The following is a 24,493-nucleotide window of genomic DNA, read 5'->3' as shown; positions in this document are numbered from 1 at the left end:
TATATACATATATATATATATATATATACATACCACATCTTCTTTATCCATTTGTCAGTTGATAGACATTTGGGCTCTTTCTGTAATTTGGCTACTGTTGATAGCACTGCTATAAACATTGGGGTTCATGTGCCCCTTCGAATCAGTATTTTTGTATCCTTTGGATAAATACCTAGTAGCGTAATTGCTGGGTCATAGGAGAGCTCTATTTTTAATTTTTGAGGAACTTCCATACTGTTTTCCAATGTGACTGCTCAGTTTGCATTCCTACCAACAGAGCGAAAGTGTTCCCCACCTATAAAATTCCTAAAAGCTATAAATAAGTAATAGGATCTCTTTGGAGAAGTGTTAAAACACATCATTATTTTGACCAAGCTTTGGGGGAATTTTACAGTTATAGAGGTAGCCCAGTTTATGACTTTATCCTTTCTCCTCTGGGTAAGATGCATAGAGATAATGTGTCACTGGAAATATTACAAAGCAGCTTCCCTTGAGGCTACTTCAATCCCATGGTGATAAGCCACAACTAGTAAACCGTAAAAGCTGTACTACAGTTGTCCCTTCTTATCCATGGGAGATATGTTCCAAGACACCCGGTGGATGCCTGAAAACCTGGATAGGACCAAACCCTATATGTACTATTTATTTGATACACACATACCTGTGATGAAATTTAATTTATAGGTTGGTCACAGTAAAAGATTAACAACAACAATAATAGAATAGAACAATTATAATAATCATACTGTAATAAAAGTTATGTGAATGTGGTCTCCCTCTCCCTCTCTCTCTCTCTCTCTCTGTCTTCTTCAAAATGTCTTATTGTACTGTACTCACCTTTCTTTTTGTGATGTGAGATGGTAAAATGTCTATGTGATGAGATGAAGTGAGGGGAATGAGCCAGGCATTGTGATACAGCATTGGGCTACTGTCAACCTTCTGACCATACAACAGAAGGAGGATCATCTGCTCTGGACAGTGGTTGACCACAGGTGACTGAAACCACAAGAAATGAAACCACAGACAGGAGCTACTACTGTATCGGTAATTGCGGTTGCTCCTGGAATAAAAGAATGGATAAAATAGCAAAATATAATAGGATTAACATTAACGTACCAGAGGGTTGTTATTTACTGTTTTACTTTTGGAACGGTGGAGTGTTAGAAGTTCATAAGGAAACTTAGTGCTTTGCAAAGTTATTTAATTTACTTAATGCTAGATTTTGGTGAGAAAGCAGGGAAATTATGAGAGCAATCACCCAAGGAAGTGTGAATGTTCACCAGTTAGAAGTGTTTTCCAATCACTTCCATTCCTCTAGTATGCCAGGGAAGCTGGATTTTGGAAACCATTTGTGTGCATTTATGAAGTTGGTTCTTTTTTTTTTTTAACTCCCAGAAATCTGATCTGTGTTTTCATTAATGGCATATTCTAGAACTGTGCTGTTCAATATGGTAGCCACTAGCCACATGTGGTTATTGAGCACCTGAAATATGGTTACTTCATAAATGTAAGTATATACTGGATTTAAAAGAGTTATTATGAAAATATAATGTAGAATATCTGATGATTTTTAACATTGATTACATGTTTATGTGATAATATTTTAGATGTGTTAAAATATATTATGAACACTAATTTTGCCTGTTTTTACTTTCATTAATGTGATAACTAGAAATTTTTAATTACATTCTGACTCATATCATATTTCTGTTGGATGGTGCTGATTTAGAAGCTGCATAGGAGAGGGGTGCCTGGATGGCTCAGTTGGTTAAGCATCTGACTTTGGCTCAGGTCATGATTTCAGGGCTCATGAGTTTGAGCCCCACGTCAGGCTCTGTGCTGACAGCTCAGAGCCTGGAGCCTGCTTCAGATTCTGTGTCTCAGTCTCTCTCTGCCCCTCCCCTGCTTCCACTCTGTCTCTCTGTCTCTCTGTCTCAAAAATAAACATTAAAAATTTTTTTTTAATGTAGTTGCAAAAACAAAACAAAACAAAACAAAACAAAGCAAAAAAGGCCCTCTTTTTCCAGGCTTGAATTGACCGATTTTATGGCACATAATCCTAATCAAAAATTTACAGAGTTTTAAACCTCTAAGAGTTTTTTAACCTCTCCACTCTGTACTCTCTCATACCCCAAATCAATGCAAGGACACTGATAGTGTATCCCAGAGTCACTGATACTGGGTTGAAAAATTTCTAATGATGGATGTCTTTAATACTCTGTGTGATGATCTTTTCCATTTATGGACAGTCTCAACTATCAGAAACCCTTTATAGTGGGAAGAAATTTGGCTCTCTGTACTTTCAATTTCTAAGACTTTTTCCTTTAGCATAATTAAAATATATCAAATGCTTCTTGCCATATGAGTCTTACCATTTAATGCAACTTAAAAACTTCCAGGTACTGTGTAAGGAACTTCACAGCTATCATGCTCTCTCATCTAACCTCAGTTCAAGTCTGCTCCTCCCCAGGGCAAACAGAATAATTCCTGTTCCTCTTCCTTGTTTGACACATTTCTCATTTGTCAATAGAAGCTCTTTTATCAAATATTCGTTCTCCAAAACTCTGAAAATACAATTTATGGATAAAAGCAAGAGTTACTTTAAGATGAAAATATTCACTAAGAACTGACCTCTGAAAAAGTTAGTCTGCACGCAAATATCATTTTTAGTTTAATACCGGTGTCTCTAGAATACAGTAAGTTCTTTGAGAAAGAGTGATTTAAATACCAAAGGATTGAAAAGTACCAGGGGAAATTTGATGAAGCCCTTCAAAGGATGATTTTTTATGATAGTGGAGCAAAATTCATATGATGTGGATTGTCTCATACTGCCAAACAATTTTTTGTCAGGAAAGTTTTTACAAGCAAAAAACACCACCACACTTGTATGATAGGTATGGCCTATCACATGGCCCAAAGGTTAGATGAATGAACACATCAGGGAATATCTAGGACTGTAAAATTTATAACCTGGAAAATAGGATCCTGTATATTCTTGAAATTCTATTACACCTTTTCAATTCTGTATCCTACAATTTTGAGAAGAAAAATCCCAAATCATTACCCTTTTCTCCCTTCCCTCTTGTATCCTCTTGATGTTTTTAAGTACCTTATGGTACCTTAAAAGGCCTTTGTAGTGATTTGAATGATGGCCCCCAAAAGATACGTCTATGTTTCACCCCTGTAACCTTTGAATGTGATCTTGTTTGGAGATAGGGTCTTTTCAGATGTAATTATGGATCTCAAGGTGCAATTATCTGGGTGGCCCTAAAGCCAATGACAAATGTCTTTATAAGAAACAGAAGGGAAGACTGAAGCAGAGATTACAGTTAGGCAGGCACAAGCCAAAAGCACCACCAGAAGCTGGAGGAGGCAGGAAAGGATTTGCCCCCAGGTGGCAGTACAGGTGGAGAAAGATGGAGTGATGACTTTCGGGTTCTGTAGTTTCGAAGAGACAGTTCAATAGACTTGTCAATTCTCCTCTTTTTTTGCCTAAGCTAGTGTGGGTAGGGTTTTGTTACTTGTCTCCAAATAGCTTTGACTGAGACAAGAAGATTAGCACTTGGTAACTAACATCTTATTGGTGCATCTGAAGTACAGAGAGAGGGGCACCTGGCTGGGTCAGTTGGAGGAGCATGCAACTCTTGATCTGTGGGTCATGGGTATAAGTAAATTTAAAAGATAAACAATAAAGAAATATATATAGGGGCACCTGGGCGGCTCAGTCAGTTAGGCGTCTGACTTCGGCTCAGGTCATAGTCTCACGGTTCGTGAGTTTGAGCCCTGTGTCGGGCTCTGTGCTGACAGCTCAGAGCCTGGAGCCTGCTTCGGATTCTGTGTCTCCTTCTCTCTGCCCCTCTCTCTCTCTCTCCCTCTCTCTCTCAAAAATAAACACTAAAAAAAAATTTTTAAAAAGAAATATATATATATATGTATGTGTATATGTGTGTGTGTGTGTGTGTGCATACATTTATATATGTATGTATACTTTTCTTACAGAGGGAAAAGTACTGTGAAACAAATCTAAGCTAAGGCCTAGGGATGGGAGTCAAAAGTCCAGGTAAATAACAGAGGAGAAGAAAATGAACTTTACAATCTCACAATCAACTTCCACCTTAGCAGTAGTTTAGTAAGAGGTAGGCATGAAATTTAGTGCATAATCCTTGTTCTCAAGGATTTTACTATAACACTGCTGATCTGGAACTAATATTTTTCCCAAATAGATTCCTTTTTTAATGTTTTATTTATTTTTGAGAGAGCGCAAGTGGGGGAGGGGCAGAGAGAAAGAGGCACAGAGGATCTGAAGCAGGCTCTGAGCTGACAGCAACTAGCCCGATGTGGGGCTTGAACTCATGAACCACAAGATCATGACCTGAGCCAAAGTCGGACACTTAACCGAATGAGCCACACAGGTGCCCCCCGAATAGATTCTTGATGGCAGCTGTGTATAATTTATAAAGGGTCACCTGTTTTAAATAAGTGGAACAAAGTTAACTACTTCCAGGATAACTATTACATAACTAGGAGTGAAAAAAATATTTAAAGGAGTGTCTCTCCCATTTTTATGGGTTTACTAAATTTTAAAGAGTAATTATGAGATTGTCTTGTTCACGTAGATGTGTTTAAAATTCTCTGTGTTCATGTATTTAACCTCATCCCCTTCATGGACTCTATCAACTTTATCTTCAGGTGCTTTTTACCCACTGAGAGAGTTTCCATCTGTGGTTTTGATCTTGAAACCACTATTTTTCAGAGAATCAAAAAAGGACCCGTTTACACATCAAGGGTTATTCAGGCTTTTCAGACTTCAGATAATAGCCATATGCTGTGTTTTTCACAGCGTGTCATGTTGTGCTTTAATGAGTGTGATCTCTTTTTGTATTTGGAATTTCTTAAGGCATATCAAGCAAGCAGTAATGGGCTTAAATAAATTAAGTTGTCTTTCATGTTAGACCTCTTGGGGGATTCCTCAGTACTATATGGCTGAAAATAGAACCTAGATGTTCCTAACTCCCCACCAGGAAGTCCATTAGATCTTGCTGTGCTCAGGTGTTTGGCCCTCCATGATGGGAAGAAAGTGCCAGCAAGGTGATCTGACAGATGCCAGGGCATCACCACAGGAGTTATGGTGAAGAAGATTTGAATCGAGATCAGAACCTCAGCGGCGCCTGGGTGGCGCAGTCGGTTAAGCGTCCGACTTCAGCCAGGTCACGATCTCGCGGTCCGTGAGTTCGAGCCCCGCGTCAGGCTCTGGGCTGATGGCTCGGAGCCTGGAGCCTGTTTCCGATTCTGTGTCTCCCTCTCTCTCTGCCCCTCCCCCGTTCATGCTCTGTCTCTCTCTGTCCCAAAAATAAATAAAAAGCGTTGAAAAAAAAAAAAAAAAAAAACCTCAAAGAAGCAGCAGAGCCCTTCAGAACAGTACTCATCAAATGGTTATTTTAGGGGATAGTTTTAACTTGACAAAGATTTCTTGTGAATTTTTCCCTTTTGTTTATATATCATTCCCTATTATGCACTGTTGGTAACAAAGGATACACCCAAAGAATCCCTTAACTTACAGGACTCTAGAAAAAGAGGATCCTTTTGCCCAATTTAAATTAAAATTTAAAATATTTTTAAACATTCATGTTTTCCTGATTTGACAGTAATATATCTTCACTGTGGAACATGAGGGTCAGGGTGGAGGATACAAAGAATAATAATAAACATTTAAAATCCCATCAGCCCAAGCCACTGTTTTCATTTCAGCCAAATTTCTTTCAAGCTTTTTTTTTTTTTTTTGCCTATGCATATGTATTTAATCTTCTTGAGGTTTTAAAAAAAGTTCAAAACCATGGCTAAGCCTTTTCCACATTATTGCAAACTATTTGTAAACAATCCTTTCCAAGGTTGGTACATCCATATACGTTAAGAATAAAATAGCTCCGCTGAGAGAATATTTAAATGGTTCTTCTTGGTGTTTTGAAGTTCAGTGCAGCTATGAGTTTGGAGACCTGCAGATGGAGAGAACAATCCTTTCTCCTCTCTCTTCTTCCTGCAGTTTATTTTTTTTTTTAATTTTTTTTTTCAACGTTTTTAATTTATTTTTGGGACAGAGAGAGACAGAGCATGAACGGGGGAGGGGCAGAGAGAGAGGGAGACACAGAATCGGAAACAGGCTCCAGGCTCCGAGCCATCAGCCCAGAGCCTGACGCGGGGCTCGAACTCACGGACCGCGAGATCGTGACCTGGCTGAAGTCGGACGCTTAACCGACTGCGCCACCCAGGCGCCCCTACTTCCTGCAGTTTAAATGGAGACTAAATCTGCTTTATTAGCTGAATGATGTAGGCTGTACCTTGTTGTGGAGCTTCTTGCCAGAGATGATGGTGTTCATCTTTTCCATGTGCTTGTGGTATGGAAGTAATTGCCAGGCACAAGTCACATTTCTCAGTGATGGTCTAAGCTACCATATTCATGATGGGGTATTAGCTCGTGTTGGTAATTATCCGGCCAGAGACATAATTTTATTGTATTTTATTTATTTATTTTTAAATTTTTATTTGCTTTTGAGAGAGAGACAGAGAGACAGAGTGTGAGCAGGGAAGGGGCAGAGAGAGAGGGAGACACAGAATCCGAGGCAGGCTCCAGACTCTGAGCTGTCAGCACAGAGCTCTACGTGGGGCTTGAACCCACGAACTGTGAGATCATGACCTGGGCCTAAGTCAGATGCTTAACCGACTGAGCCACTTAGGCACCCCCAGAAACATAATTTTCATGACTGTTCTATCAGTCCGGCTTCTTGGCTACCACTCTACCTAATTAATTAAAAATTTAAATATGATTAATATAGTAACATTGTTTGGTGACAGATGGTGACTATACTTATCACAGTGAGCACTGAGTAATGTATAGAATTGTTGAATCAATGTTGTACACCTACAACTAATATAACTTATGTTAATTATACCTCAACAAAAAATAAGTACAATTTAAGAGCCACGTCACATTAAAAAAAAAGAGAGAAGAATTTGGGGATATTTATTCTGGGAAGTGATATCAGTTGTTTGGAGATTTGAAATCTGTCATGAGGAAAAGAGCTTAGAATACTGCATACAGCCCTGATGGACTGAATGGGCCCCATGGGATAGAAATTATAGTTGAGGATGTTAGTGGAGAAAAAGTGGAGAATGAAAGAGTAAAATCTTTGCTCTCCAAGCATCAGAGCTGTCTGGAAACGGAATAATCTTTGGGAGATAGTGAGTTCCCCATCCCTGGTGGATGGCCACTTAGCAGGAAGGTTTGAAAGGCGAAATGCCAGTGCTATGGGTGCATTTGCACTGGGTGAACATCAGGGTATCTTCAACCCTAACCATTCGTGATTCTATGAATATATTGAATATCTGGACATATAGGGCAAACTCCCTCCCCTCCAAAAGTTGCGAGTCAAAACACTTGGGAAATCATTAAAAATTTCTTGGTGATGCATAATTCAGTGCCAAAATCAATGTTGTTAACATAACAGCCAAAAGAATCCCGAGTAAAGCTTGGAGTTGATGCTAGAAATGGAATGTAAGTCCTGATGTGGTCCCATGTGTTAGACAGACAGAAAAGAAAGAACATTCTTGGTGAGATGGTATACTACAAGATGGAGAGTAAAAGCCCCAGATCTTTTATTCAGCCTTCATTAAAATTTGGAGGGGAAAAACAGTCATACATCACAACAACAATATTCTAGCAAGAAAACTAGAGAGGAAAACTCTGATAGAACTGCTTTTATTTTTCTTATTTTTATTTTTTTTAGAACTGCTTGTAAAAATGTTATATCCTGAGGATCATATTTTAATAGGAAAAGGAGAGGGGTTAGGAATATTTATAAATCAGTTACCTTAGAGTTACAAAGAATAAAGGTAGGACAAAGGTTTTATGTAAGATTTATCCTTATTTCTTTGGTGGCAGGGAATAGAATTTCTAGCTAGTTTTAAATTTTTTGTTTCGTTTGTTTTACTTTTGAGAAGACAAGAGTTTCCCCTCAAAAGTGGGAGTGTGTTTGTAATCATTTCCCAAGGATTGCAACCTTTTCTGAAGGCTATGATTGTTTGCTATGGAAAACTGTGTCTGTTATTGCCATGTTTGTTGTAGAGAATTGTGCTTCTTTTTCTGAGGTTATATACTACATTTGCCACAGGTCAAATTTCTCCCTTTCCTTGAGTTAATTAACATGTTGATCATGACCACTGATCTTGTTATATTTGATCAAAGCAGCATATAAACAGTGTGAATTCTGTTGCTAAGATAGGGAGAAAAATCCCTTTTAGATCTTTCTCCTTACATGGTGTATAAGTTTTAAAAACATATTTTTTAATAGAAGATGAATTTTCAAAACCAATGCAAAAATCAAGATTCTTTGATAGATCAAAGGATTGGAGTTGGGAGACCTCATATTTTGTTCACCTAATGGTGAGTGGGGTTGGAACAGCACATAGGTGTTGGGGAAGTATGTGACAGACACCAATGTTGTCTGTGTGAGCGTTTATGGTTAACATAATACAGAAGCAAGGGTATGGGTTTTGTACATAGTACAGGAGTCATTTGAATCCTGGTGAAGTAGGCTGATTGCATTGATGCCCCCAGTTAATGGCTTCCCTGGACTCATGCCCAATACAATGTGACTTTGTAGCTCTTCCCATACCTTGAATCTTGGCCAGTCTTATGACTTGCTTTGACCAATAGGGTAAGGCAGAAGGGATGTTGCACCAGTTCTGAGCCCAGGTCTCAAGAAGCTTTTGTTTCCCCTCCTCCTCCTTCTTCTTTTTCTCCTCTTCCTCCTTCTTCTACTTCTTCTTCTCCTCCTTTTATTTCTCCTCCTTCTCCTTCTCTCTCTCCTTCTCAACCTTGCTTGTACCACAAGAATGAGCCTGAACCAGTCTGCTGAAGGATGAGAGACCACATGGAGTAGAGCCCAGATGTCCCAAACCCCACTGGGCAAGATTGACATACAGCCAGCCTCCAAACATGTTGAGAGGGCCATCCAAGATCAGAAGAACTATCTACTGATTCCTGGCTTGTAGTCTTCTGAGCAATAATAAATGATCCCTATTTTAAGCCACTGAGTTTTGCAGTGGTTTTGTTTTGCAGCAATTGCTAAATGATGCACCTGGTTCAATTAGTTACTAGCTGTGTAATCTTCAGGAAGTTACTTCTCTGAGTCTCATTTTGTTCATATGTGCTTAAATATCTATTACAAATTATCTCTTTTAATCATCATCATAACCTTGTGATGTGTGTGTTATCATTCCCATTTTACAAACTGATTTTATAAAGTGTAAGTAATTAGCTCAAGTTCACACAGTAAGTTGACAGCCATACAATTTTCTCATAAAGAAAGTCAAATTTATAAGCAACCTTAGTGACAAATTCTAAAAATGTGATCTGAAAGGTGGAGAGGCTCATTTATATTTAAGAGTATTTCGCTTAAGTTGAGTAATACAACTCGTCAGGGCAAAAAAGACAACCCACCGTCTGGATGCAGTAAGGGTGGGCGCTGATTGTTTTGTCTGCCATTCTGTTCCCAGGGCCTAGCAGAGTCCACAGCACATTAGTAGATATCAAAAAAATATTTTTTTGAAAAAATTACTCCATGAATGAGTCCTGATGGTACATGGAAAACATCATTTATTCTAGGGCCTGAATCAAAAATTCATGGGTTTAACTTGAAGCCTCCGACAGATAGAAATGAAAATACCATCCTTTTTCCTCCGCATGATCTCTCTCAAACCAACGTACAAAAAAACTGTCCCCCACATGATTCAGGAAGCAGCATAGAATGTGGGAGCAAGGAGGGAAGGGGGTTTTAAGTGTTATCTACCAAAAGCCACCCCTAAGCTTGAAAATCACTTCAGTACCTTGTAACAATTCCCCAACACATACACCCACTTTCCTACCCCAACAGTTCTACTTAGAATCGCTAAAGAGAGGCCTCACTACTACATGTGTGTATCCCTTTGTGTAGAGACCAGAGGGGGAAATTAATAATCCATTAATTTGGATTCCATGAAGTAAACCACAATGGATCTGCAGAAGGTATGGATCAGTATCCAGAGAGGACTCAAGATTCCTGAAAAGAGCGGATAGGGGTTGATGGAAAGGGGTCTTGATACAAATTTTCTTCATCTGTAGGCTGCTAGAGTCTGGACTTTAGTCCATGACAGGGAAGAAATAAAAGCAGGAAATAAAGGGCAGGCTCAATAGGTTCAACAACCAAATCTCAAATTGCTTGAGTAGAGTCTTTAGTTGCCCTTTATCTGTGCTGCCAGAACGCTTCCTCCTCTGCCTGCAGAACCACCACTTGCTTCTCAGTCTTCCCAACTGGACTCAGTTCCCTAAAAGCAGGGACCACAGCTTCTTTCCTGCTCCTTGCCTAACCTCAAGAAGAAGGCTTGCCCGAAGGCAGACGCTCTCCATGAATTAGTTGGGCATTTGCTCATGTCTCGCAGATTTGGGTAAAATCCAAGAGTAAACTTCTTTTTACCTTGCTGACCTCATAGGGACCTCAGGAAAATCCAGTGGAGGTTAGTGTTCTGAAAACTAGGAGTGCTTCATATTAGCCAGCTTGATTTGGGGGCAACTTGGCTCTGATGTCCTCTCCCAGAGTGACAGGTGTGCACAAACACAGGATGAAATTCCATCACTAAAACAGAACTATCTCAACAGGCTGAGGGTGAGTAAAGTTGCCAGCTTCTCAGACCATTGCTGGGATTGGTGATATTTATTCATTCATTCAACATTTATTGAGCACTTTCTGTACACAGGGAGGTATGCTCTGTTGGGGACACAAAGACTGAAGACAGAGAAGGTAGATGGCTGTGGTAGAGTAAGAGAAAACAACCAGAAGTGGGCAAGTAAATTAGGGTGACAGTTCAGCAAAGTGTTGTTGTGGTTGTGGTGAGGGTGGGGGGAGGTTTGTCCTGACTTATCCTGACTCTTACAGGAAAAGTGGGCATTGGCCAGATTGACAAAGAGGATCAGAAATTCTTGGAAAGGGGAAGACTATGGTGAAGGTTGAGAGGTGTTTTACACCAGGCTAGGAAGCAAATACCCATTCTTGGCTCTCCCTGGCCATGTTTACCCTGAGAACTTGAGTTTGGGGATATCAGGGACATATCCATCATGTTCACCTCTGTTTCTCCAGTACCCACTAGAGTGCCTACATATAATAAATGCAGAATCATTATTTCTTGGATGAATTAATTCCTGGAGGAATGAGCAACTGTGGATATTGGTGAGTAAATATTATTTTATGCATGACTGTAGAAAGAATGGATGTTTTGCTTAGTGTTACCCATTGCAGATAAATTTGTTTGAACAGTAGTTCAATTACGTCAAGAGTAATTGCCCATTATTACAGACACAGAGAAATTATTTCTAGAGAAATAAGCCTAAGTTTCAAAGCATAATTACCTCTGACATTAAGTGACTTCTCTGTGGACTCCTTTCTGACAACAGAAAATGAAAAGTTCCATAATACAGCAATAGTGACTCACTCTTCCATCTGAGGGTGTTACTCCCAGCTCGAGTATGACGTTTGCTTAAAAGAAACCACCCCCGTTCTAAATAAATATGACATTTGGACAAGTCTTCAAGGATGAACATTTTATTGGAATATAGGCACTTGGCAGAGTAAATATGTGGTTACAAAGTGCTTTTAAGTTTATTTGCTTTATATAGTGACCAGAAAAACCCATCCACAGTGTAGATTTTATTCTTGAAGTTACAGACTTCAGAAGGCAGGTCCCCAAACCCTGGGTAAAGTAAGAAGACACACGTAGCTGACTTTTTTTAACCTACTGAATCTGTATTGCTTTAATCAGTAATGCCCTTCCCCTCCCCATAGTAAAATTGCTATGTAGCATATAGCATTTAGCACTTTTTATAAAGAATGAAAATCACTCATCTGGCAGAACTGTGAAACCCTTTGAAATCACCGACTCCAGTCTGGAGGGTCACAAAACCAGACTTAAGAATCTTTGCAATAAAATGTAGAAGATCAGGCCCAAAGACCTGCAGTTCCTCACACTCAGCCTCTTTATAAAAGCTTTTGGACAGGTCGGAATCTTATCCTTGTGATTTCCAAAATATTTTTTTTTGAAAAGAGAGTTTTCTCTGCATGACTCAAGGCACCACTGTCTCCACTCTAAGCTGCAAAGGAAAAAATGACAAGCCAAATTTTTTTCAAGGAAAACATTCTCTTTGCAAAAGGTCAATAGTAACATAGCTCATTTAAAGTCATGGGATTTTTGCCAAAAACCATGTCCTGAGGTTTTATGCATTTCTAATGGATTTGCCCATAGGAGAGATCCCTAGAGCAGCCTGCAGAAGCCTTTCATGCTGCTCATTTAAATTACAATAACCTTGCTCTAACCTGGAAACCACTGAATCAACATGAACAAGTCTATTAAAAACAAGACAAGCTCATAGTAATACGGAGCTATGCCATTCGACATGTTGAAATGAATAAGGAATATTTTTAACGAACGTTAGTTTCCTGTTCCACCTTCAAACAGAACAATCATCCCGCTTAATCTAGTGAACTTGTCTTTTGTGAAATCTGTACAGAAAAATTATTTGTATTGTCAGCTATATCCTCCCAGCACCCTCTGGCCTACAAGATGAGGAAAGAGAGGTCACTGATGTTCATCCATCCAATGCAGTGAGATGTACTTTCTTTAGGGTTGGAAAAATCTCTTAGTTTTCCGAGGGGTCCAAGAAGCCCTGAGGTGAGCAAAGGGAGGAAGGTGGGAAGCTCCAGCATGGGCTCGTACTGAGCGCATGTACCTCCTTGCTCGCTGACTTCTCCTGGAGAGAGAAGGGCAGTCCCGGGTGGGGCTGGGCACTGCTCCTTTGGCTCCTGGCCTTTCTGGGCAGTGCATCTGACCATCTGGCTGTCTGCCTCTTGGACTTTGGACTCGCCTTAAGGGAAGACTCCCCAAGGGCAAAAAGTCCAATTAAAAACGTCTCCCTGCCTGACAGCAAGCCCCAGATAGCCCCGGCACAGCAGCGTGGCGGGCGTTCAGTTCTCACATTTCCTGAGCAGCTTGACGCGTGCCAGTGCTTATGCTCAGCACTAGGGATATGAAAGTGGCTTGAGAAGGCAGTGAGCCGTTACTCAAGGCTGTGTCTCCCTAGCAGGAAGCACACATGATTAATAAACCCCAGTTTCTGTCCTTGAGCAGAGGGGCCCCCGGAAGAGATGGGAAGTAAATAGAATTTCAATACTCTGCTAAATGCAAGGATATGAGTGAACACTGGGTACTGCAAGGGACCAGGGGAGGAGTGGCCTCTGCCTTCTTTCCCTACAAGGAGATCCTTCATAGATGTGAAGATCTAAACACCCTAAGAGAAGTTATAATGATTCAATATGAGAATATAGTTATACTGATTATTCTTCATTCTTTGTGATGTAGAAACCTAGAAATTCTTCCTGGGGAGGTGGACAGAGCTATATTTTAATTGTTGGTTAAATAGTTAAACTGTGGGATAAAAGAACTGATATAAATTTGCTGATGATGATCAATACAGGCTTTTAGGACAATACGTTGGGATCTAATGCTAAAGTTTATGCAAGGAAGTATCAACAGGTAGTTCCTGGGCCAGAAGCTTTTAAAAAATAACATGGTATTTTCTTGAAGATTAGAACACATCTTTTTAATCTTTTGCAAGTAAGTCCTTTAACATTAACAGTTTTCATTGGTCACCATCCATCGAGAAGATGTATCTGTGTCTATTTCCATTAAGGTGTAAGTTCTGGGAGAGAGGAACAGAGTCTTTTTCACTACAGCATCTCCAGTGCCGGGGACATAATTGGGACTCAGTTAACTTGCTGCATGATCAAACAAATGATTTCCACCTCGGGTGACATCTTTGGAATTTGATATTGTACAACTTGGCTTTTTTCTTTCTCTCTTTCGCTGTCCACCTGCCTTTTTTTTTCTTCTCTCTCCTTCCTTCCTTCCTTCCTTCCTTCCTTCCTTCCTTCCTTCCTTCCTTTCTTCCTTCCTTCCCCATTTATTCACCTTATTCCCCTTCTGGGAATGAACCAGGACTGCTGAATGGATAGACAGAAAGTTGTCATGGTTTGAAAATGGACATATTTTTTTTCTTTAAATTCCCATAGGCCTTTTAATTTATGCTAGACAAAGCACCTTTATCTTTTCTTCTTCTTTTTTGTTATTACTATGCCTAGCACAGCACGTGGCATACAGTAGCTTTCAAATAATGCTTGTTTAATTGGTAGTCTTTTACACTCGGTAATTAGCTAAGCTCTCTCTGCACATTCTAAGACTAATTTGGAATGCTTTCAGCCTTACACATGCCAAGGAAATTTTCTTGCCTCATCTGAATTTCCCCAAAAGGTGATTAATTAATAAGAATCAACACGATTAATTAACAAGACATTGATAGCGGAATTAGTAACAGGCTCAGACAGTCCCACAGACCACAACGTTCCTCTGTTTGTGCTCAGCTCCCAATGGGCTCTCTCAGGCATAACGTCTCAGGCGCTGTAGGACTGCCCACAGCAGGGTGACCAGTGCTCGCCACCTACCCTTTCCTGCGGTCTGACTGTGGATGAATGCTGAGTCCTTCAGGGACAGTGAAGTGGGGATAGTAGACGGTGAAGCTGGATTTACAATACACATTTGCATTCTTACCCAAAATTAAAAAGCCTTAAAGTGCATTAGAGGAAAATGTGCAGTGTATTGGCAACCGTGCTCCCACTGTTTTCTTCATCTTTGCTGGAACACCACTGCTTCCCTTAGACACCCTCAGCTGCCTTTCACCCCAAACACTCCATTACTTTGTAATTCCTATTAAAATGCTAACGCAGTAATTCATGGTAGAACAGTTCAATTCCACAAAGGTCTGCCTCAGTGCACATGCCCGGTGTGCATATCCTCTGGTTTCATTACACACACTAAGTACTTAATTTTGTTTTTTTGTTTGTTTGCTTTTTATGGTAACAACTTGCGTGTAACCCCTAAGCATACCCATAACCATTAACCTCTGGCTGAGTTTGTGCAAAGAAATACTTATGCCAAATTGCCCCTTTCACTCTTCTGAGGGTCGCCCTAGGGTACTCTCCCCGACGTCTTGTGAATCTAGCAGATCGATGTTTGGAACATTCTCCACCACCCACTGACACTCATGAACACCAGCAGCCTGAATCTGCTCTGTCTCCACACTGGCAGCAGCCTGGGCCATGCTGCTATTCCCTCCCACTTCTTCCACAGAAACCTGGCTCTCACTGGGGCACGTGTGGTCAGCCCTGGAAATGCAATCTTCTTGCTGCCCAGCCTCACCCTCCACAGTGGATACAGCCTGGGCCTCCAGTCTGGAAGCCCTGCCTGTGAGCTCGCTCTCAGCGGGCTCCCCGGCCTCTGCTTGCTGCTCTGTGGGGTCTGGGCAGCTGTCACCCTGGGTGAGCCCTTCACAGATCAGCTGAGCCTCCAGAAATCCCCCCAACTCCACCCTGCCAGCCTCCGCCTCCGGAGGGGGAGAATGGGCCTCCCTCTCACTGACTTCATTCTCTTCACAGCTGTGTTGGCTGGAGGCAGCTGCTGGACCGGCCTCTGTGTAGGTCTGAGTCGTTTCCTCTAATTTTTCAATTTCTTGGGGAACAAGGGTCTCCTCGTTTGTATCTTTTTCAATCTCAAGGGTGGCAGATTCCACTGGTACCTCAATGGTCACTGTCAACAAATTTCTGAGCTCCTTTAAGGAGCCTGAGGCAGAGCTGGATTCTGGCTTTTCGCAGGTGGGCTCTCCACCCTCAGGAGCCCCTCCAAACTCCAGCTCTGGTGAGCATGTGCCCAGGGCTCCTGCCGTGTCCTCTGCAGCCACAAGATCTACGACAGGGCCATCCATGCCTGCAATAATCACCTGTCCATTCTCACCTGGGGGAGGGTCGGGTACAGGAAGAGAAAGGCTTTCTTCTTTGGCCAACGGACTAGGGACCCCAGGCTGCTTCTTTTCCCCTGACTCCTGGAATACTTCATTACTCAGGGTCTCACTATCTGAAACTCCTGGCAGAATGGCTGAGGCTCTCCTGGCAGGGCTGGCCTGGTTTGACCCTGCAGGGGTTTTTAGATCAGTTAAGCTGGACACGCTTTCACTGGGCAAGGCCATGTTGTCTTCAAATAAGTTGTGTTTCTTCAGGATAGCAGCTTCCTTTATCACTGAGAGAGACCAGAACACAAAACATGACATTAACACTCTGCCCTGGCCACCCTGGGGTTTCTGATTTTATCCAGAAGCCAAGCTTCCTTCCCAGCTTTTCTGGCTATCCACATACATTTCTCGACTTCAAATTCCAGTTTTTGTTCACCCTCTTCCAGCTGTCCTTCCCTGACGACCAAAAGCCCACAAACTCATTCCAAACTCTGGACCTCTGTAGTGTTCATTCATTCATTCCTTTGCTCATTCATTTTTTCAAAGTGGGCATCAACGATGGGACAGACTTTGAGAATCCAAAGATGAATAAAGTACGGCTTTTGCTTTCAAGGAGCTCGCAATGTAGAATAGTATCATCTGTAGCACTCATGGAGGCCCCAGTGCAGGGGCAGGCCTGACATTTCTCTGCTTCACCTCCCAGTCTAGTCCTGAATGTGTAATGTGTACTCCGCACTGAGCATGCAGAGAGAGCCCTGTTGACGTGTAGTGTCTAGAATGAAGACCTGTGTGCATCCACTCAGTCTTAGAGGCCTTGAGAGGACTACAAACAGTAAAAATAATGATAGCGGCTGACAGTTTGACCTCCACTATAGCTGTGCCAGTTGTATAGTGCCCAAAAGGATCACACTCAAGGGGGCGCCATTCGCTCCAGGATCAGCACAGATTTGTGTAGTCAGCAAAATTCTCCAGCACCTAGCAGCAGAGCACCCTACTCTGATAAAATCAGTGTATCACGGCAATTTTTTGACAGAGAGCAATCAAGTGTCTGGAGAACGGGAGCCATTTCCTAATTGGCTCAGAGGCGCCACGGTGGACTGGCCTTGAGCGGGCCCCTCCTGTCACACACTGTGCTGACATCTTTACATTTTTTATCTCGTCGGATTGGCTACTGTGACCTGGGGCTTGTGCCTGGCCAGTTTTCTTTGTGGAGGGTTTTTTGGGATACTAACACCTTCTCCACGAAGACCAGATACGTTTCAGGCCTACGGTTTCAGGGAATGGCCCTGTCCGGCATATTTCTATCAAAGTTTTCCTGTCCACGGTCCCATCACAAGCAAGGCCTCAGTCCACGGATAGTGGACACGGAGCACTGTGTCGGCACCCCATGTCTGCTTCTGTCCAGCTGACGGGAGGTGAGGAATGTGCTGAGGGAGCAGCTGGCAGCCCTTTTTCCTGGATTCACCTCCTCCTGGCTCTGGGAGGGGCTGTGAGTCTGTGGCTAAAAGCACCTGTTTTCCTTTGTTTCTGTCTGGAGCAGTTGGAGGAAGACAGCTGTTCATGAGACAGTCCAGCCTTAATCTCCCCAAACCTTGGTTTTCTCTGAAAAATGAAGCTTGAAATTCCTGTCTCACAGTGTTCTTATTGATATTCAAAGAAATAATATCTAACGGGCCAGCACAGTGTGTGCCAAACCATGAACCTCAGTCAAGGTCAGTATCCCTCTCTCTTTCCTCTCTGTCTCCCCAACAAACCAGTATCGATTTCTTCTTCCCCTTTCATCCCTGTTGAGAAACCTCACTGGCCTCGCTGGATCCCCTTTGAGGGGTACTCCCATCTATCTGGTGTCCCCATTCTTGGCACCAAGTAAATCTTCCTTACCTTTCAGGGTTTCGTCAAGGAGGCTCTGATGTAAAATCTCCTCATAGACATTTTCAACGTTAATCATATTGGTGTGATCTGCAAAAATGAACTGCTCGTATTTCTGGAGCTCCTGGGAGGGTGAGAGATAGGAAGACAGAGGACAAGGCATGAGAGGGCAATTTGTAGAGGAGGTACAGAGAGTATGGCTCCCACTCATGACCCCCTCCTTGGAGAGTGGGGCACTCAGCCGTTGGTCATTCCCTTCCTTTTCCCCAGGCACCAAGGCACCATTTCCTGTACTGCGCACACAGATTTTGATCATCTCAAAGCCCTGTCGGTGGGTCAGTGGGTCTCAAGGCCCTCCTTTTTTTTCATCACAACCAAAATGCTCCCTTCTTCCTCTTTTTTTTTCCTTTTAAACTCCAACAGGACTTTACCAAGTAAGTTACACACGGTAAAATGTACACATTTTATAAGTGCATCTCAGTGATTTTAAATATATTAACTAAACCCACGCAACTATAGCCCAGATCATGACAGAGAACATTTCCAACACCCTGTGCATTTTTTCCAGCCTATACCCCCACCAAGAGATAAGCATTACTCTGATATCTGTCACAATAGATTAGTTTTTCTAATTCTTGAACTTTATATAAATTGCATCACATCTTCTTGTGTATTTGGCTTAGAGAGTCATCCGTGTTGCTGCCTGTATCAGTAGCTCACTCCCTTTTATTGATGAAAGGCATTCACTATATGCGTGGACTAAAATTGTTTAGCTATACTCCTATCGATGGTGTTGAGATTTTTCCATTTTTAACTGTTATGAATATAATTGCTATAAACATCCTTTGCATGATCTTTTTGGATTTAGGGGTTTATTTATCTTAAGTTCATACCTAGAAGTGAAATTCCTGGGTCCCTGGACTAGATATTTAACTTTATTAGGATGGGGCCTTTTTCAGGTGTGGGGAATCTCTAGCCAAGAGCTCTTCAGGAACATTCTCTTCTTTCCCTCCAACTGGCCCTGACACTCATTGACAAACCTAGGCAGGATGCAGAAGCCCTTAACCCTTCCTGCTTTCGGAGAGTTTCCAGATGGCTCGAGGACAGCAAGGGGTCAAAATGTACCAAATCATATCCCAGTTATCAGCATGAGGACACAGAAGGGATCAAAATGTACCAAATCACATGCCAGTGATGAACTCAGTTATCCTTATAGCTGATGGTGCTGGAAGGGCCCCAAGGGCCAGGGCCTTAGCAGCGGTAGCAGCGGGATTTGATGCTTTTCGCCTGAAGGGACAGGATTTACAGCAGGTGATCAGAAGCCACTACATGCAGACAACTCAGTGCTATAGGACTTGGGGGCCTGTTGTTCAGGACCAGGTCACAACAGGTGATAATGGGGTCCCTTTATATCCGCCCTAGAACAAAGCCAAAGGATTGAAAAGGCATGAGCTTCCATGACCCTGAGAGGGTCTGTGAGGCAGGACTGACACACAGACGAGAACTGTGTGGAAAGAGCACTGCCCAGGAGGCTGGACACTGCCCTGGATTAGCTGTGGGACCTGAGCAAGTCATGTCACTGCTCTGTGCCTCTCCCTTCCTCTGCAAAGCGAGGGGCACAGGCTCATGTCTGCAACACCCTTTCATCTCCCTAGGTGGTCTCCCATTCTTTATTCCCCTGACTGGTGCCTAAGGACTAGGTGAAAACATGGCTCTGGGACATCCTCCCTGACCCCATAAGCAGAGCTGGGCACCCGGCTCAGAACCGTGGCCATTGCTCTTCCCCATAAGGCCACTGCTGTGCTCATCACATGGCATACTATATGCCTGTCCATGCCTGTCAGCTGCCTCTAGGCTATGAACTCCAGGACAGCAGGGACATTGGCCTAGCACAGTGCCTGGATCACATTTGATACATATTCAATACATGTTTGTGGAATAAACAGCAGGCCTTTAAAATTTCAAACAGCTAAAGTGTGTGGAAAGGAACAATTTCTAGGGATGTTTATACTGTCGTGACATGTCTGGCTTTATAAAATAGGTCTTCTATATTGAACTGATTAAACGATAATGTATGTTTAATTCCTTGGAGCAATCTAACTGGAAGCCCTGAGATTGGGTCTTGAGGAATTGGAATTTTTTTTAAAGCTTCCCATGCAATTTTAATGTGCGGCTGGAATGGAGTACCACAGATCTAGGAAGCTGTGATATAAAGAACCAAAAGGACCATGCTTTAGTAAAATAAAGAATTCTTCAATGAAGCAAGTAATTCCCAAATTTGCCCATTCTGCAAATTCAGATTTTAGGAAATTTCTTGGCACTGGAATAATATCCTTAACTACTGAAAACCTGGGGTATCAGCTTCTTTTGCAACTAATCTCTCTTGATTAAAAATCATAAGAGCATTTTATAGATTGGGTACAGTTCTGCTGATGCTTGGAGAAAGGGAACTGATGAAAAAGGGGACTTTCTTTACGCTTCTCCTCTGATTGGAGAAGGTGGCCTTGAGGCACCCAGATTGCTTTGGGATAGAAGAAGAAAAACACCCTAGGCAGAATATCTGTGTACAGACACAACTAGAGGTGGACTAAATCATCCTCTGGGTGGCAGCATTTTTCCATCCACATATGGCCAAGGGCCAAACATACGGACAGATTCTTTACTCCTTTGACTTTTATCAAACTCCCAGAAATAAATGCTGGGTACTAGATATGCCAAGACTCTAAAGGAAAAAAAAAAAACAAAACATTTATAGAATATAAAAATGACCAAAGAAATTTCTGCAGTAAAATAGCTTATGCAAAGGATTTTAATATTCCAACTCTTGGAGACCCTCTAAGCTACCCCAAAGCCCTTTTTAAATTCTAAAAAGCTCTTTATGATTTGCTCCAAGAGGGAGAAGGCATTGATAATGTCCAGGCTCATATATCATTTCTAAAATGTAGAAACTGTAATAATAGTAAATATACCATTTACTGTAAATATACCATTTGCTGAGTGCATGCCATGTTATTAGCAAGTGTGAGCTGAGTTCAAACTCTGGTGGTTACCAGCTGTGACTTTGGGCCTGTGACCTAATCCCTCAGATTTCCTCATTTGTACAATGAAGATATAAATAGCACCTCCTCCTAGAGTTGTCATGAAAAGTATTGAGATAATCCATACAAAGTGTTTAACATGGTAAGCGCTCATCGAATATTAATTAAATCATTCTAGTCTCCTCAATCTTAAGAAACATGCCACAAAATATGTCATCTCCATTTTCTAGAAGATGGAATCTAGGCCAAGGAAGAGTAAAAGTGACTTGCTCAAGGCCCCAGAGCCAATATATGGAGGAGCCAGAACTTGCACCCAGATGTTGAACCAATTTCCACAGGCAGCTTGTTCATTACTCTGCTCTGCAGACTAAGTCACACCTTCATTATCATGGCTGTCACTGGTAGCAGCTTTAAGTGGTTTCAGTTTCATTGATTTCACCAAACAAACATTACTGGATTTAAAAGAAAAAAAATACCCTTCTGTAATCATGTTTCTTAAGGTCTTTTTCGGGATTTAGCGGTCAAGTTTCAGAGGACATGTGGTTCCCAAGAGTCATACTATGATGAAGAATGCCTGGTGTCCTCAGGTGTTCTATGGCAAGCCTTAATTTGGCTCAGAGTCAGATCATTACCTTTGAGATTTTGTCTAGGTCAGGGGTCAGCAAATCTGGTAGCTGCTTGTTTTTGCAAATAAAGTTTTATTGGAACACAGAAGCACCCATTGTCAATGTATTGCCTATGTCTGCTTTTGCACTTAGCAGAGCTGAGTAGTTGCAACAAAACACTATGATCCATGAATCCTAAAATATTTACTATCTGACCACTTATAGAAAAATTTGCTGACCCCTCCCGGGTCTAGTCTACTGTTTGTAAGCACATCATAGCAAAAGGACTTGCTTGAACTTAATAGCAATAAAAGTATGCTCTCTGGAGTAACTCATCTCCTTACTGGTTTGCATGTGGATGCCAGTGCCTTCTGCACGGTGGGAAGTGTGATTTGAACCAGTGCCTCTTGAAATATCCTCTTCCTGATGGTGCTGCTGTCATAATCATATTGCTGTCAATACAGAGATAGAAACATATGCTAAATAGCAACATTGCAATCTGTTAACTTTTGCTTAAACAAAAACTCAGTCACTCACTTGTCTCTGTTTTTCCCCTAATTTCTGAGGACACTTGTGGTGTTTCTAAGGTCTCAGAGATCTTATCATGCAATTCTCTCAACCCTGGGTGGAGGATACGACTATTAGTGACCCATCTTATCCTCCCCTCTTACAGATAGGGAAACTGAGGCAAGACCAAAACAATAACTTCTGCATTATAAAGAAGTTGGGGACAGAACTGGGGAGTGAGTTTGTATGTCATCACCCCTGTCCTGGGTGGCTCCATAGGAGCCACAGTCATCTACTTCTTTCACTCTATATCCTAAAAGCAGGATTAGTGGGTTGTAATGGTTTCCACAAGGGAAGACAGAGTCTGGATCATTGCAACCTTAACACTGTGGCATGTTAACCAAAGAAGTTTAGTATCTAGACCAAGAAAGATGATCATTCACTGTTCTGCATGGAATAGTCAAGCCTAGGGACCACAGTTTGGTTTTAGATGATACTTCAAGGGGAACACAGACAAACCGGAACATAGTCACAGGCATGTGAGTAGAATGGTTAAAGACATGAAGGCATTCATACCAGAAATAGTAACTTTGGGTGAAATTATAGCTCCCCTCTTCTCTTCTTATTCTCTGAGCTTTGAAAACAACCAAAGGCTACTATGTTGAGGGACATGGACAGGGAGGACAGAACTAGAATCACCAATGGTGAGAACTTTGGCTTCACATCAGGTAGTATGTTCTTGCGGTTGAAGGTGTCCAGAGAAGGAATGGACTGTCCTGAAAGGTATAAAGTGTCCTAACACTGGAGGTGTTATTGCCATTGATTCTATCTTTTCTTTCCAATTGAAAGCTTATTATTATTTGTGTTATCATAATAAAAATTGCTTTTTTAATTTGCTTTATTTATTTATTTTATTGCTCAGTGATTTGGTTGCCAGAGTTTCCTACTTTCTGCGAGGTATTAAGATTGGGTCTAAAATTCAGGGACCACCTTCTAGGCTCTGTGGGACTTTTATCTTCTGCTTCAAGGCACTGTTTAAGGGAATAGGTAGTAAGAAACTAGTGGGCTAAGTTTAAGAATAGTTTGAGCTCTAGGCTCACCATTGACTAGCCTGTTGAGCTTAAGTAAGTCACGGTAGCTCTTAGTGGGTCACTTTCCTTATCTTTACAATGGAGACATATTCTAATCATATCACAAGTCCATGTGAGAATCGAACAAAACAGGATAGGTGAAAAACAAAAGAAGCTTTAAAAATACACCAGTGTAAGCTGTTATTATTAAAAACCATTTTGATATATACTTAAGCAGTAAGCACAATAAAAACAATTTCACATGGTGGGCATCTTTTTTTTTTTTTTTTTTTTTTTTGAGTACTTCCTTTGCCAGGAGATCTCGATTTTTCTAAAAACCGTTGGCCAATTTAAATGGGTTTTACTATATCGTAAGCTCTTTGAAGGAGGCTGTGTATTGGCTATCACAGGTAATACCTACCACAATTTTTTGCTTACAGTGGACAGGCAATAAATATCAAGTGCAACTGCTATGAATGCAAGCTGGGAACAGGTCACTTCTAGCTGATGGACAATGATACTGAGGACCTGCGGTCCCTAAAGCTGCCACTAGATGCCAGAACAGGCATGAAAGTTATGCCGGGGGGCGGGGGGGGGGGGGGGGGTTGGGGACTGGATGCCTGGTAGCCATTGCTACCTCAAGGGGGCAAAGGGGCCGGATTACAAACAGGGAGTGTGAAAGAGAACTTGGTATTTTCCACTTAACAAAAGCAGGGGTCACGCTCTTGTTTTATGCTTCCCACAAATGAGAGAATGGTTTTACCTTTAAGACTCGGAGCTTAACCTTCTCAATGGCGATCGCAGTTCTGGATGCCTCTCCTTGGAGGTGTGGGGAAAGCAATTGCTCGAAAGTGAATACTGCATTCTCCATTAACTAGAAACCAAAGGCGACACAGAACGACACCTGGTCAGAGGCCAGGGTCTCTGCCCTGGAGCAGGGAGGGGATGACCATCACAGTCCCCTCAGGCACTACTCTGGGGCCACCCAGAAGAACAGATCCTCACACCCTCCACCTGGGCTGTGAAATAAATAGGCACCTGGCTACAGGGGGATCAGTAAGAGTCTAAGAAGTAAGCACACACTCACACTCGCGTGTTGGCATGTATACATGTATTTTTTCCCCTCCTCTCTTCTTATTCTCTGAGCTAGAAAACCTATGGAGGCCATGGGATTGAGAATACCATCCTCCCCTGTGGTCATCCCCTTTCTCCAGTCTCTGTACCTGCAGCCAGGCCTTGACAAAGTGAGGTGGGAAGCTTCTCCAGTGATTTTTTGGCTGCTTTAATCCTGCACTTCCACTCTTCGGTGGATGCAAACCACACCAGCACACCTCTCTCCACTTCCAGCCTACCACCTCACTTCTCTGCCTTTCTCTGATGGACTGGAAGGGAGGCAGGGCCAGGGCTTGGTGGGGAGAATGGCTGATGTGCTCAAGGGTCAGGAAATGGAAGCGATTGAGATTTCTTATTCTCCGCACGTGTGCC

At 42.0% G+C, this 24,493-nt stretch overlaps 1 protein-coding gene and 1 long non-coding RNA gene across 5 annotated transcripts in view; one reads left to right on the top strand and one right to left on the bottom strand.

The window, feature by feature from the left end:
• Nucleotides 1-24,493, top strand: part of LOC131495621 (uncharacterized) — a 39,968-nt gene that overhangs the window by 14,526 nt on the left and 949 nt on the right. The window contains exons 3-4 of one of the 4 annotated variants that reach the window (XR_009254027.1): nucleotides 1,433-1,507; nucleotides 8,889-9,087. This is a non-coding gene — a long non-coding RNA (uncharacterized LOC131495621). Of the gene's footprint in view, nucleotides 1-1,395; nucleotides 1,508-8,888; nucleotides 9,088-24,493 lie in introns of those variants that run through there. The other 3 variants (XR_009254024.1, XR_009254026.1, XR_009254025.1) reach the window with 3 other exon arrangements.
• NIBAN1 (niban apoptosis regulator 1) overlaps nucleotides 11,615-24,493 on the bottom strand; it is a 153,176-nt gene continuing 140,297 nt past the window's right edge. Inside the window, exons 11-14 of the mRNA XM_058700636.1 lie at nucleotides 23,772-23,882; nucleotides 21,776-21,883; nucleotides 17,801-17,912; nucleotides 11,615-16,206 (exon numbers count right to left, since the gene is read on the bottom strand). Of these exons, the coding sequence (XP_058556619.1) occupies nucleotides 15,083-16,206; nucleotides 17,801-17,912; nucleotides 21,776-21,883; nucleotides 23,772-23,882 (1,455 nt within the window). The 3' untranslated portion in view covers nucleotides 11,615-15,082. The remainder of the gene's footprint in view (nucleotides 16,207-17,800; nucleotides 17,913-21,775; nucleotides 21,884-23,771; nucleotides 23,883-24,493) is intronic.

This window comes from Neofelis nebulosa, chromosome 15 (assembly GCF_028018385.1).
Source record: "Neofelis nebulosa isolate mNeoNeb1 chromosome 15, mNeoNeb1.pri, whole genome shotgun sequence".
NCBI lineage: Eukaryota > Metazoa > Chordata > Mammalia > Carnivora > Felidae > Neofelis > Neofelis nebulosa.
Note: the sequence above shows the minus strand (reverse complement) of the source record. Positions and strands in the feature narration are given on the sequence as shown.